This window comes from Chamaea fasciata, unplaced genomic scaffold, assembly GCF_029207755.1.
Source record: "Chamaea fasciata isolate MVZ Bird 193981 ecotype frontalis unplaced genomic scaffold, bChaFas1.0.hap1 SCAF_4, whole genome shotgun sequence".
NCBI classification, from domain to species: domain Eukaryota; kingdom Metazoa; phylum Chordata; class Aves; order Passeriformes; family Sylviidae; genus Chamaea; species Chamaea fasciata.
In genome coordinates this window covers 7,982,556-7,995,288 of record NW_027094089.1, presented here as the reverse complement: position 1 = coordinate 7,995,288, position 12,733 = coordinate 7,982,556, and the positions used below count along the sequence as shown (strand labels likewise).

The 12,733-nt window shown below is 35.9% G+C and overlaps 1 protein-coding gene across 1 annotated transcript in view; it reads left to right on the top strand.

Moving 5' to 3' along the window:
- The window catches only part of CCDC171 (coiled-coil domain containing 171), a 153,178-nt gene that overhangs the window by 100,419 nt on the left and 40,026 nt on the right, over positions 1-12,733 (top strand). The window contains exon 22 of the mRNA XM_066180817.1: positions 11,812-11,943. Coding sequence (XP_066036914.1) covers positions 11,812-11,943 — 132 coding nt within the window. The remainder of the gene's footprint in view (positions 1-11,811; positions 11,944-12,733) is intronic.

Genomic DNA, 12,733 nt, shown 5'->3' with positions numbered 1-12,733 from the left:
TGCATACTCCTTTAGACTTTGATACATGATAAAGCATAAGGAAAAGTCAGTAAGTTGTAACCTGTAGTCAGAAACTTTGATGATATTTTTAGAACATTTTTTAAATTGAATAATTATCTTAAATAGTCTCTTTGACTTACACAATTTTGCCCTGGTATAGCATTATTTGAAAGTCCAACAAAGCTTGTATATTAATTATTTAGGCAAAAAGGAGTGTTTTTAACTGTAGCTCGAGTTGTTGATTGTTTTATAACTGTTTTTAATCTAGAGCAACACAGAGCAAAATAAGTGTTTTTATTACCTTGGAGTGTTAATTTCCCTTATCACACCTTACATTCACAGCAACATGGGAACCTATTCTTCATTTTAGTTTCTGTGTTCACCAAAACTAATTTAATTTTAAGATACTTTTTTCAAGTCTTTCTTTCCCATAGTGTTCAAGAAAGTGACAGAACATAAAACTATGTTTTTTAGCTACAGCAAACTGTGCTGGTAGAGACTGTCTTGCTTTTTGCCCCCACCTTTTTCATACTGGTTTCTTTTAAGCTTAAAAATTTAAGTCATGCAGAAAGTGTTGTGTTTTTGCTGGAAGAGATACATGTAATATCCTTGGCATTCAGAATTTACTGTTCTGGATTACAAGGTTACATTTTGGTTTTGAAAGCAATGCCTTTATATGCACAAGGATTGAAGTGTTTGGGGAAAGGCTGTAGAGAAGGTCACATGTTTAGTACTGATTAACCTGATGCAGTGAATGAATGAGAAACAGCCATCTTATTTTTAAAAATCTTAGTTACCATATTGCTTCTTAATTCTTAATGTACATAGTTGTTAGGCCCACATAGCACATTAGTGATTAGCAAAATAATTTATCTTTTCTGATTTGTCAACCTAAAGAATGAGGAAAACATAACAATTAGAAATGTCAGGATGCTCCTTTCAGCAGGAACTAAAAAAATTAGTTGTAAATCATTCAAAAGTTGACATACTATTTCTCCTAGAAGAATGAAGGGAAATTATTGATTTTATTTGGGAAGTATCTGATATGTAAACCCTACATCATAATGGTAACTAATTACCTAGCATTAGTAGACATGGCTTATGTGTAAACTATAAAGTTTACGCTGTTGTTCTTAAAGGGTTTCTCACACAGTAAAAAATAAGAACATGAAGAAATGGATTACATACTAGTAAAGGAACCATAAGCCTTTCATTCTCCACTAGAAATTCTGGGAATTACTTTTGTTTTAAGAAAAAAAATAAAAAGAAAACGGGTAAAGTTCAGAATCAATTGAAGTTAAAGTACTGCTTTTAGCTGCAACTTTACTTACGGGAGTGTGAAATTGAATGTTTTGATATTTCCGTGTTGATGTATTCATGAACAAATATCCACAAAATTCCACTGCATCACTTCAAGACCTGTATTATTGATGCATAATGCTAAATTTTTACCTATAGATCTCAGAGGGATTTTACAGACATCCTTAGTAATCTTAGACTCAGGAATAAGACACTATATGCTCTGATCCATTAAAGTGGCCTCATTCCTCTCCATATTCTATCCCTACAAGAATTCCAGAAGTCAGCAATGTAGATACTAGATCAGCTGCCTTTGGGTATACTGAGATGTAACATTCAGCAAACGAAAGTAAGAGAAATCAGAGCCAAGGGAAACGATCTTAGTGCATGTTTCTAATATACCACTAGACCAGGGATCATTTACACCACTTTCTGCCCCACATTGTGACTGGATGGAACATCTAGTATCATACATTTGACTTTGACAAAAAGTGCTTGGGCATGCTTGTGTCTAGAATGATTCTTTCAAGACAACTGTGGAGCTACCTTTTTAATCTTAATGAATATTTATGAAGCATAACTGTTGAAGAACTTGAGCACTGAATATGCTAAAAGAGAAAATATTTTTAGCAACTAGTTTCATGTCCTTCATAAATTACAAGATGTTCTTTAGAAAGTTGTTTTTTGTCTTACCCTGGGTCATGTCACATTAGCTACCTTTGTCTTACTCCTGGAGCTGAATTATTTCCACAAAAGTTCCTGATAAAATAAGAGATCTTTCTTTATCTTATACCATCTAAATATAATGGACAAATATTAAATGCAAAGTGGATGTTTTGACAAATAAAAAAAATCAAACCAGAATATTACCAAGGACAAACAGAAACCTCAGGAAGATTATGGTTTGGTTGAGTTTTATTCTTAAAATACTGAAGATGACCAAAAAGTAATAGCAAAATGATAAAAGAAATAAATAAAATTTTACTGAGTGATGAAAAGATATTCCATCTACTTGAAATTCAAACACGAAGAATTTCTTAAAAAGTCTTCTAATAAAAAGAAAAATCATTTAAGAACATGTCTTATTTTAAAAGCCATGAACAGTCCTTTTTTCTGTATGAAAAATAAATTACTTTTTGAAACACTTTCCCCTCAAAAAGTTGAGGTTATTTTTGTTATGAATAAACCCTTGTTATGCTTGCTGATAAACTGTATTCTGTTTCTAATTTCTTCTTTATTTCTTAATATTCTGGTTGTATAAACTGTGTAAGAGACATTAGATCTATTAATTTTCTGCAACTGGATTCTTTATTATGTGTTGTTAATCATCTGTCAGTTACAGTAATAATGCCAAGGTTGTGGGTTCAATCCCTGTATGGGATTTTATAATACACCACATCCCTGTATGGGCCAGTCATTTAAGAGTGGACTTCATGATCTTCATGGGTGCCTTCCAGCTCAGAATATTCTGTGATCTGTAATCCCGTCAGAGGAAGAAATAATTTTACACTATCTCAAAATCTTCGGCCTTCCCCTTGTATTGCTCCTCAGTTTGAGTGCTTTTTTTAGGTTAGTCTTGGCCAGTAGCCAGAGGCCCACCCATGTTTTGTCTCAGTCCTCCTCAAGAGGAGAGAGGGACAAAACAGAATGAGAAAGCTCATGTGTTGAGATCTAGATAGAGACATTGCATAGTAGTTATCATCACAGGTAAAACTTGGGGAAATTATTTTAATTTCTTTTTTGAAGTAGATTTGGAGGGTTAGAAACAATTTTAAAATTAGCATTACCCTGCCTTTTAATCTCAGCTTCACTTGTGACTGCTCTGCTCATACCGTGAGGCACAGGGATTTGCAGTCAGTCCACAGCGACTCCTCTCTGCTGCTCCTACCTCCTTATGCTGTTTCCCTGCATCACTGTGGGCTCTCCATGTGGGCTGCCATCTTTCAAGAGTATCTTCTTCAGCATGGACTCTCCATGGACTTCAATTCCTTTGGGAACTATCCTGAAGGATTTCCTGGAACTGCTCTGACATGGGATCCTGCATAGAATATGTGAATATATGCTCCAGCATAGTCCTCTCTCTGTGCTATGGGGAAATAACTAATCCAGTGCCTTAAGTGTTTCTGCCCCACTTCTTCTCTTTGATATTCAGTGTTTTTCTTCCCTCATTCTCTCCCTGCATGGTGGGTTTTTCTCATTCTTAAATTGATTTTCACAGAGGGGCTGCCAGCAGGGCTGTGGGGCTTAGCTATGACCTGTGATGGGTCTGGAACCAGAAGGTATCTGGAACCAACTTTGTCCTGCACTCATTTGTCCTCACAGGGGCTGCACCTGGTACACTGCTATAGCTCCCTCCTTTTCAGACTGCCTAAATCCCTGTTCTCTACATTTAGCCTGCTACACACCACCATAGGAAGTCATTCTAGTGAGCCAGCCTTCACAGTGACAGAAAATTGTTTGTTTCTCCTTGTACTCATAACTATCAAAATCTTGACAAGCTTAGTCCATCATAGTTTTCAACCTGTCCTGGCTGCTTACAATTTGGCTGTTTTAGCAGGTAAATAAAATACAACATACTCACTTTTTTTCCCAATACCAGTTAGCAACCGACTCATTCTGACACTTTGGGACACGCCAGGTATCAAAGCAGCTATCCAGTGTGCTCCTTTCCTTCTGCACTTGGTCAGAAAAACTACTCTTTGACCACTTCTGTAGCACCCTTCATTTCTGCTGATTGAAAGGTTCATATGCTAGCTAGCAAAACAACTTCCATGCAGACCTGTCAGCAATCGTGCCTTGAATTCCTTCCACTGCTGTTCATTGCCTTGCTGCCACCCCTGTTGTCTCCTCTGAAATGCCCCTATACTGTCTGTTTATGAGATCTTGGTCCCATGATTCTATCAGTTGAAAAAAAAAATTAACACTATATCATCCACTCCATTACATATTTGTAAAAAATACAAAGACAGAACTATCTTTCTTTATCTAATTTAATAATTTGGATTTTTATAATACAGCACATATAATACAGTTATATAATACAGCTGGAGATGGGTAGGGCCATTGAATACTTGAGGATTAGTAAGGCTGTAGCAGTAGATTGCTGCTGCGGTCCATAGCAATCAAATGCATTTCCTTATGATGACAGTTTTATGGCCTGCAAGGAATTAATTTACAATGGGTTTAAATCCATATACAAGTTGACTACATCGGTAAAAACACTCAGTGTAAGTGCCAATAATTGTTAGTTGCAGCAAGGAGACCACAAATTGATCAGGTCCTGGAAGAAGAGAACAGTTATGAGACTTAAGTTAGCTGTCTCAGTCAGACTCCAGTAGATATGACCTGACACATTCAGGTATACCGATCAGCCGTATTTCTCTCATTTAACTGGGATCTGTAGTCCATCATATTATTTAGTTATCTCAATAATGATTTAAAAGCCCTTGTTTTAGAGATCTCAAAAATTTTTTTGGCCTAACCTTTGAAATAATGAAACTCTCAATTGTTTTTCTGTGTGTTAGACACATTAAGATTAAGAGTGAAGACTGCTTGTGTGTGTGCTCAAAGTCCGTCCATCACTGTGGTCCAGGGTTGTTCTCAACTGATCCTAGTACAAGCCTATTGAAACAATGAGTATGTGTACATGCAAAAAAAATCACAAAAAAACCCCAATTAGAATGTTAAAATTCTAAATAACTCTTGTAAGAAGTTTACAATAGGAAACCAGCTATTATTTCTCTGTGGTAAGAAAAAAATGAAATAAAAATAATACTTTTTCTCCCCCTCCATCTCAAATGAGTGCTTCTTAATTTTACTGTTTGATGAATGACTTTTGTTTCCCCTCCTAGCAATCTGACTTTCTTGATCCATGTTCTTAAAGATCAGTTGTGCAGGACATACAGGTGTTAGCACAGCTGGCTTGCTGATGACAACTCTGTCCATATAGCTGTCTAGTGTGTCATCACTCATATTGTTCAGTGTCATTCTGACCTAGCCAAGCTAAAAATGGTACTCCAGCTCAAGAGGGATTTAAACACCTTCACAAAGTAAAGATAAGACATTGCTGAATGTCATATCCATGTGCTTAACTGTTTTCAGTTTGGACATATCTAAATAATTCATTTCAGGATTCATTTGTCTTTATCTTTTGGTGGTTTGGGGTTTTTTTATTTTTTATTTGGGGGATTGTTTGTTTTGGTTGTTTGAGGTGGGGTTTCTGTTTTTCTGGTTTTTGGATTTTGGTTTTTTTTTTAAAGGCTGAATACTTGTGTATAGTTTGCCTTCAGTAAGGAGAAATCCTTGTTTGGAGAATTGTGCAATTATTGAATACATAACTGTTATTTTCTCCAGACGTAGGTTCATTTTCAGCCCAAGGTGACTGAATTCTTTTCATAGGGGATGCATTTTAGTGTACATCTTGCAGTTACAGAGAAGCTTAGGTGCTGTGGTCAACATTTGAAAAAAAAAACTCTGGATCAAATTAAAATCTTATTCAGCAGACCATGTAGTGTGTGTATGTAGAAATATGAGAAACCTTGAATTAATCATATAAGTAAGTCTGGGAGGGTACTCTGCTCTGAAAATTAATTTCCATAATCTTGACTAGTCTTGAAGGGGAAAAGAAAAAGGAAAAGAGAAAAAAAAAACCAAAAAAACAAACAAAAAACCCAAAACCAACCAACCAACCAAAAAAAACCAACAAAAAAACCCCCCACCAAACACATCCAAAGCATAAGTTTTATGAGATATGTCTCCTTACACAAACACTGTTATGTAGTAATTAATGCTTTCATAGGAACGACGTGTGAAATAGCTTGTTTTTAAATTAAATACAGATTTTTATGGCAGTAATCAGAAATGATAGTCACTGAATCAGTATGCTAATACAGATTTTTTCAGTAGTTTTTCTTTTGAGGTAAATATTCAGTATAACTAATTGCAATAATGTATGGCCACCTACACTAAGGTATGTCAAAATGCTATTTAATGCTGTCCACTATCTACAGAAGTCAGACCCTTAGATTTGAGGATGTATGTCTTCTTTTGATAAATGAACGTGCAATGATCTGATGGCTTTTAATGACTACTCAAACCTAACTGTGATGGCCATGTAACAAGTATCCATTCAACTGTTTCCCTTTCCCTCCTAGAAGACACTCTTGTCTAAGCAAAATATGTTGTGTGATTTGGTATAGTTTGTTTTTTATCTCTCTGTGGAGGGGGCGTGGAGAGAAAGGTTTGATGGGGTGTTTCTGCACTTCAATTGACTAATTTGGTTCCAAATACCATTTCTCACCTAATTTTCTCTCTAATTGTATCCATAATTCCCCAGCTTTTAGGTTCTTGATTTAAAGTGCCTTCAGTTTAAGATACACAGTCTCACCACAAGTAGTCTCTTTACTTCAGGAGTGCTGAAATCCTTGACTGCTGAAACATTCTGATGGAAAAATATTGCATCTGAAATTATATAGGCCCTCATTCAATAAGATGAATATACACTTTTTGTACTAATTTCCTTACTTTCAGAGCAGACTCCTGTGTTTGTGTTAAGTGCAACCAATATTAACAGATGGACTGTATGATCTGACAGGGTGCTGTGGGATGTATTCTTTTGGATATTACTTGTGCCAAATCCTGCAGCAAATAATTTGGGGTCTGTATTCCGTTAAACAGATAACACTTAAGTTGATCACTGTTTTCTAGAGAGCCCAAAGTATATGAATGTATCATGAGGAAAATAATCTGAATTACTGTTATCAAGACTATTCAGTATTATTGCTGGTGCAAATTCCTTCCTGTATATTCACTTGTGTAAGAAAACTGAAAGAATTCATACTAAACATGAAAAAAATAGAAAGTGTTCATGAAGGTTTAATTCTATCCATCAATATATATAATTTTTTATTCTTCTTCTTAGTTCCATGATCATTTGTATAGCACCATAACAAAGACTTGCCCATTCAAAGCAGTTGCTATGGAACTTATTTCTGTTAAAATGGCTTCCCATGGCAAAGGACTGTGTCTGGTACACGTGCATGTTCTTAACCTGTGTAATATGGCCCCCACTCTCAATGCTGCCTTGGAGGTACAGACACTATGCAGCTAAACAAGAGACATACTTGCAAGACTGTGGTTAAGACTAAGATTTGCATTCGAACTGCTTTCTTCTACTTTAAAAAGTTCTAAACTCATTTTTGTCTGCTGTCTGTCACATGCAGAACACATAGCAGTGTGATAGAAACCATTTTGCTTGTACTCTTTTAGAATGATTTCTGTATTTGCAGCTTCTGTTATATCAGCAATATGGTCATCTCAAAGACAAACAGATTATGTCACTGTTTTCCACCTGCTTATCACCAAATCACTGTAGATCTTTAGATCTGTAGTTCTGCTCTTTAAATTGCAGATGATGTGCGATTTTAAAAGTAGTAGGAAATCTAAGAAAAATAAGGGACTTTTTTTTAATGTTGAGTTTGTGAACTTTGAACTTAAAAGATGTTCTCATATATTGCTTACATTATGAAGTTTATTTCGACAAATAATTTTATTTTACCATAAGAAAGCATTGAATTAAGAGCAAAATAAAAACTAAAATCTCAGGTTGGTTGTACCAGTCAGATAGAAGCAGGGAAAAGACATTAGGAAGGGCTGAGCACATTCTAATACCATTTAAGACTTGCTAGCTTTTAGTACCATGTCTCTATGGGCATAACTGGATATACCACATCAAACTGTGCATAGAAAAACCAAAGGGAGCACTGGAGAGGACTGTAGACAAAACTATTATTATCTTGAGCAGCAGAAAATTTTAGAGTTCATTTTTGGTCATGTAGAATTAGTCCATCAAAATCTGCACTTTGACTCAGTCAATAACGTAACTTCAGTTTATTATTCAGTTTCAGCTTTGATCTGAATTAATGAGTACTTTATTGATTTTAAATTGAGCAGCTATAGTGTTGTCTTCTTTGTTGCTCTCCTAATTAATTAAAAAGTTAAACACTGTCATAAGTCACTCTTCTTTATTTTAAAATGCTATGAGTATTGTAGTAGAGTGTGGTCCCATTTGTGATTTGGCCTGTTTTCAGATAGTATTTACGTATGTCTAAACTGAAAAATGTTATGATCATATTTAGAAGCATGCTCTCACAATACTTAACTGTACTCTGTATAAAATCACTCTTAGAATTTTTCACAGTTTCAGCTGAAGTTATGTTTACCAAAATCAGCAATGGCCAAAACTTTCACTAACATAGGATAAATATAAATTTATATAATTTTTCTTTATATTAATTTTAGACTATAGGGAAATAAAACTAGTTTTACACATTTTTAATCATTGCAATAATCCTGATTAGCTGATTCGCTGTTTTAGATTTTAACATAAAGCTCTCTAGCCTTGGGAGACCTTTCAGATAAAACGGTCTTGCTTTAGATTTCATATGGAGGAAAAAATGTTATTAAATACAAAAAAACTCTGAAAATTGCATTTTAAAGCTTAACTGCATAGGATGGATTCTTCTGCGTGTTGAGCTTCCAAAAAATCCCCTCTTTTAAAAAAGAAATGAAATTACCCATTTTATCTTTGCCTTGTGGTTCTGTAATGTAAGTTTGTATGAGCATATTGTTTTTACTGCATTAGAGAATGAGGAAATAAATACAGTTTCCCAAATCCTGTTGTTTTGTTTCTGGATATCAAAAAGCCAATAGACGTAAGTTATTAAATTAGTTCTTTACTAAGATTCCATACAGATCTGACCTCTCCAATGATTGTATGCAGGCATGGTCATTATAGCTTTCCAGTCCTTGAATAGGGAGGCAACTTAGAATGTTTTCACATCTAGTGATACAATATAGTGATATTTGTACAGAACACATCCAGTCTTTTGTTCTTACAATTTTTCTTGAACCCTCATGAGTATTTTTCAAAGGAAAAATCTTTCTTAATTTTCAGTTTCTCAGTATGCATACTGTTAATGAGATCTACTGTCTACAGTCTAAGTATTTACAAACACAAGAAAATGTTTGGTTTTTGTTTGTTTAAATTGCGAATCCTCATATCAAAAATCATACTCTTTAAGAAGCTAATACATACTTTTCTGATTCAGTGGTATTATTGGCATCTGTTTATCACAATGCAGCCATTTAAAAAATGGGATTTATATTTTATTGTTGAGTGAGTGTCGGACCCCAATACTGAAATAGAGAGTTTGAAACTAATAGGGTTAAAAGGACTTCTGCTGTCTGTATTGTGTATATATTATACCTACATTGCTTATACATTGTTTTTTTCCCCTTAGTATTAGCAATCTGCTTTTGTACTTTGACATAGGGATTTCCCTTGTGAATTTTGTCACAGAAAAAAGAGAATCATCAATATCGCAGTTAAACTTGACTTTCAAAGCTAATAGTATCTCATTTGGGGGCTGAAATTTAATAAATTTTCTTTGATTCTGTTTGAGTTTTTAAACATCAAACAATGAATTGGCCAGGGTGCAGTAAAATATTTAGATCTATTGACTACGGTTCAGAAGGGTAGAAGGCAAAACACTGGTGGTTTGATGTTGATAAATTCTTAGTACCTTAATCCACATTAATGTTTTCTTTTATCTGTGTGCATACTGGCAGCAAAGACACTGAAAAGTTGGTGTATATATAAGCTATAAAAATGTAAATCAAGTGTGTGCACGTGTGTGTATTTAAAGCAATGTATTTTGTTATATTCAGCAAGGTTAACATCTGACCAGAATTGCACATGCTGACAGAACACTCTAGAGAGTATGTTTGTTCCATAGGACTGTATATCCTGAACCTAGTGCACTATGTGTGCAAAAAATGTGTAGAGGACCTTTCCTGTTATAAAAATTGCATCATAGTGCATATGTTTGGCAGCCACAGGTATTGACAGGAATTCTTTAGGTCAACTTGGGAAATGTAGGGCTCCCTATTCCCACAGAACAGAGGAACAAATAAAATCAAATCTCTTTTTCTTTGTATCAGTAGATTTGCACATACTTCTTTCAATCACAGCAGATTTCAAAGGCTCTGCTATTATTTGAAATCTGTTCACTCATAATCAACATTTTACAACAAGAATCTAATTTTGTAAGGGGTTACAGAAAAGTAATCTGGGATTTAAAGTGAATAGATTTATTTTTTAATTCATGTTCAGTGCATTCTTGTGCGGAAGGCAGCCTCTAACAAAAACTGAAATTTATTAAAATACTACTTAGTAAATGGTATATGTATTGATTTACATGTATTTAGAATATATCCGGTATATGTTTTAGTATATATTCAGTAAATGTTTTAGTATTAGAGTCTGTATTAGGTCATTAAAACAGTAAATTATTTTTAGCAGTACTCACTATTGCTACTCAACAGATGCAGCGTATGCCAAATGAGTGGATTTAATCTATTTGTTTGTACGAACATATATTTGTATGTGTGTCTATCCGTCTGTATTAGAACGTAATCTGGCTACTGGGATCTCCTGGAGGCAGACATTGTAAATTTTGTATTAAATAGAATGAGAAATGGATGGCGGCGTCATATAGTGTGTGTGAACCTAAGTGGTGTGGCCGTGGAAGGTGCGGGTTAAATTCGTACAATGGCCCGTCCCTGCTGGTAGATAGACGCACGACATGTTGCGATACGCGTCGCAGCCCCGCGCTTCCAGGAGCGGTCCGGCCTTCCCGCCGGGCCGCGCCGTTCCCGAGGACAAAAGCGCGGGCGGTGCTGCGGCGCGCGGCCGGCAGGTGGCACTGCGACACCAACGGCGCTCGGGTCCCCGGGCTGCCGGGGCTGAGCGCGCGCGGCCGCCCGACACCGCCCGGCCATCGGCGGCCCGCGCTTTGTGCAAGTGCTGGCCCGCCCGCGCCTCGGGAGCTGCGCTAAAGTCCATTAATGCCACTGAGCGCCTTATGTCTTACACACAGTCCGCAAAAAGCAAGCATTTCTTTCTTCCTCACATTCTTTCCCCCCTTAATAATTGGAAAGCTACAGGTTAGCCCGTTTTGCTTTATTTGTGGATTATTCATTTTATTCTGACTTTTGACTGAGTTGTTTCTAAATGAACCTTATTCTGGAGGACTGATACCAGAGTACGCGGAACTCACATGCCAGCTTCTCATTGATGTGATCACATGAACTTTTTAATTCCACAGCTCCTGTTTATTTCAGTTAGAAGTACAATTACCCTTTCTTTTCTTACGAGGTCTTTACAGGCGACACATCTGTGAAATGTATATGCTAGCTGGGCTACAGAGCCCTTAGTGTCTTTTCTTCTCATTTCAGACCAGGGGAAGATGCCTTTTCTTCTTAACATTCTCTCTCAGCACTCTGAATTAGAGATTTATTTGCAATGAAAAAATCAATTAGTCCTAAATTTATTCATGGATTTCAGGTCCAGCGATCAATGCAAGTCCACTCAGTGGGCTCAAGGGGACCCAGTTCATCCCAGTTAATGTGTCTGAAGGGGAATTACCATTGATGCTGTTTTCTTCCCTTTAGGTCAGAGATCAGGCCTTGCTGCCGTGTTCTGCAACAGCCACGAATGACTTCACCCTGGAGCTACCCAAACTGCACCTGGAGACCTTTTCAGAGGAAGGGCTGAAGGGCAGGCCAGAGGCTGCAGCATTTCAGGTTAGAGTCTAAAATAATCCTGTTTCTTGTTTTCATTTTTTGCAACTGAGAACAAGAAGCTAGACTGCTCTGAATGTGTGGAGAAGAAAATGCTTCAAAACTATTGTAGTCAACAGTTGAAAGAGAAATAATTTTCATACATACTGTTGGATGTAGTATTTCAGAGATGATGTGAACTTTTAATTTTGCCGGTATAATGTTAAATAACTGACAGGGATATGACCGTGGAAAAAGGCAAATTCTATATAAAAATTAATGTCACTTTATCCCACTCCCCTTTCCTCTGCTTAAATTAAGCAAGACAAATAGAAATTAAAAAGGGGTGGGGGGAGGGGGGGGTGAAAGAAGATATTTATGCTGCTACTTGGTCAGTACCAGATTTTTTCATATTTCAGTTTTAGAATTAACAATGATCTTTAGCACTCATAATTTAAAAGAATCTGCTATTTGGAATATTTTAGAATAGGAGCTATTTTGTTTATATACGTTTAAATACTTATAAATTTCAAAATACTAATTTTATTAGGAGGAAACTGGGGAAAAGAAGAGAAATCAACTGAAAATTTAAATGTCTTCAACACTGAAAATGGATTTGGTGCAATGCCTCCTTATTGTTTCTAAGTTTATTATGTCTTCTTCTATACAAACTATGCCTTAGTCTTTATAGCTATGCAGAATACGTTTTTGTTAAAAGCAGAATATTTTGTTTTCCCAATGAGAGATAAAAGGCAGAAAGAATACATACTTCTTTCATTGTGCCCTTCTATCTGAATCAGAGAGAGTAAAGGTA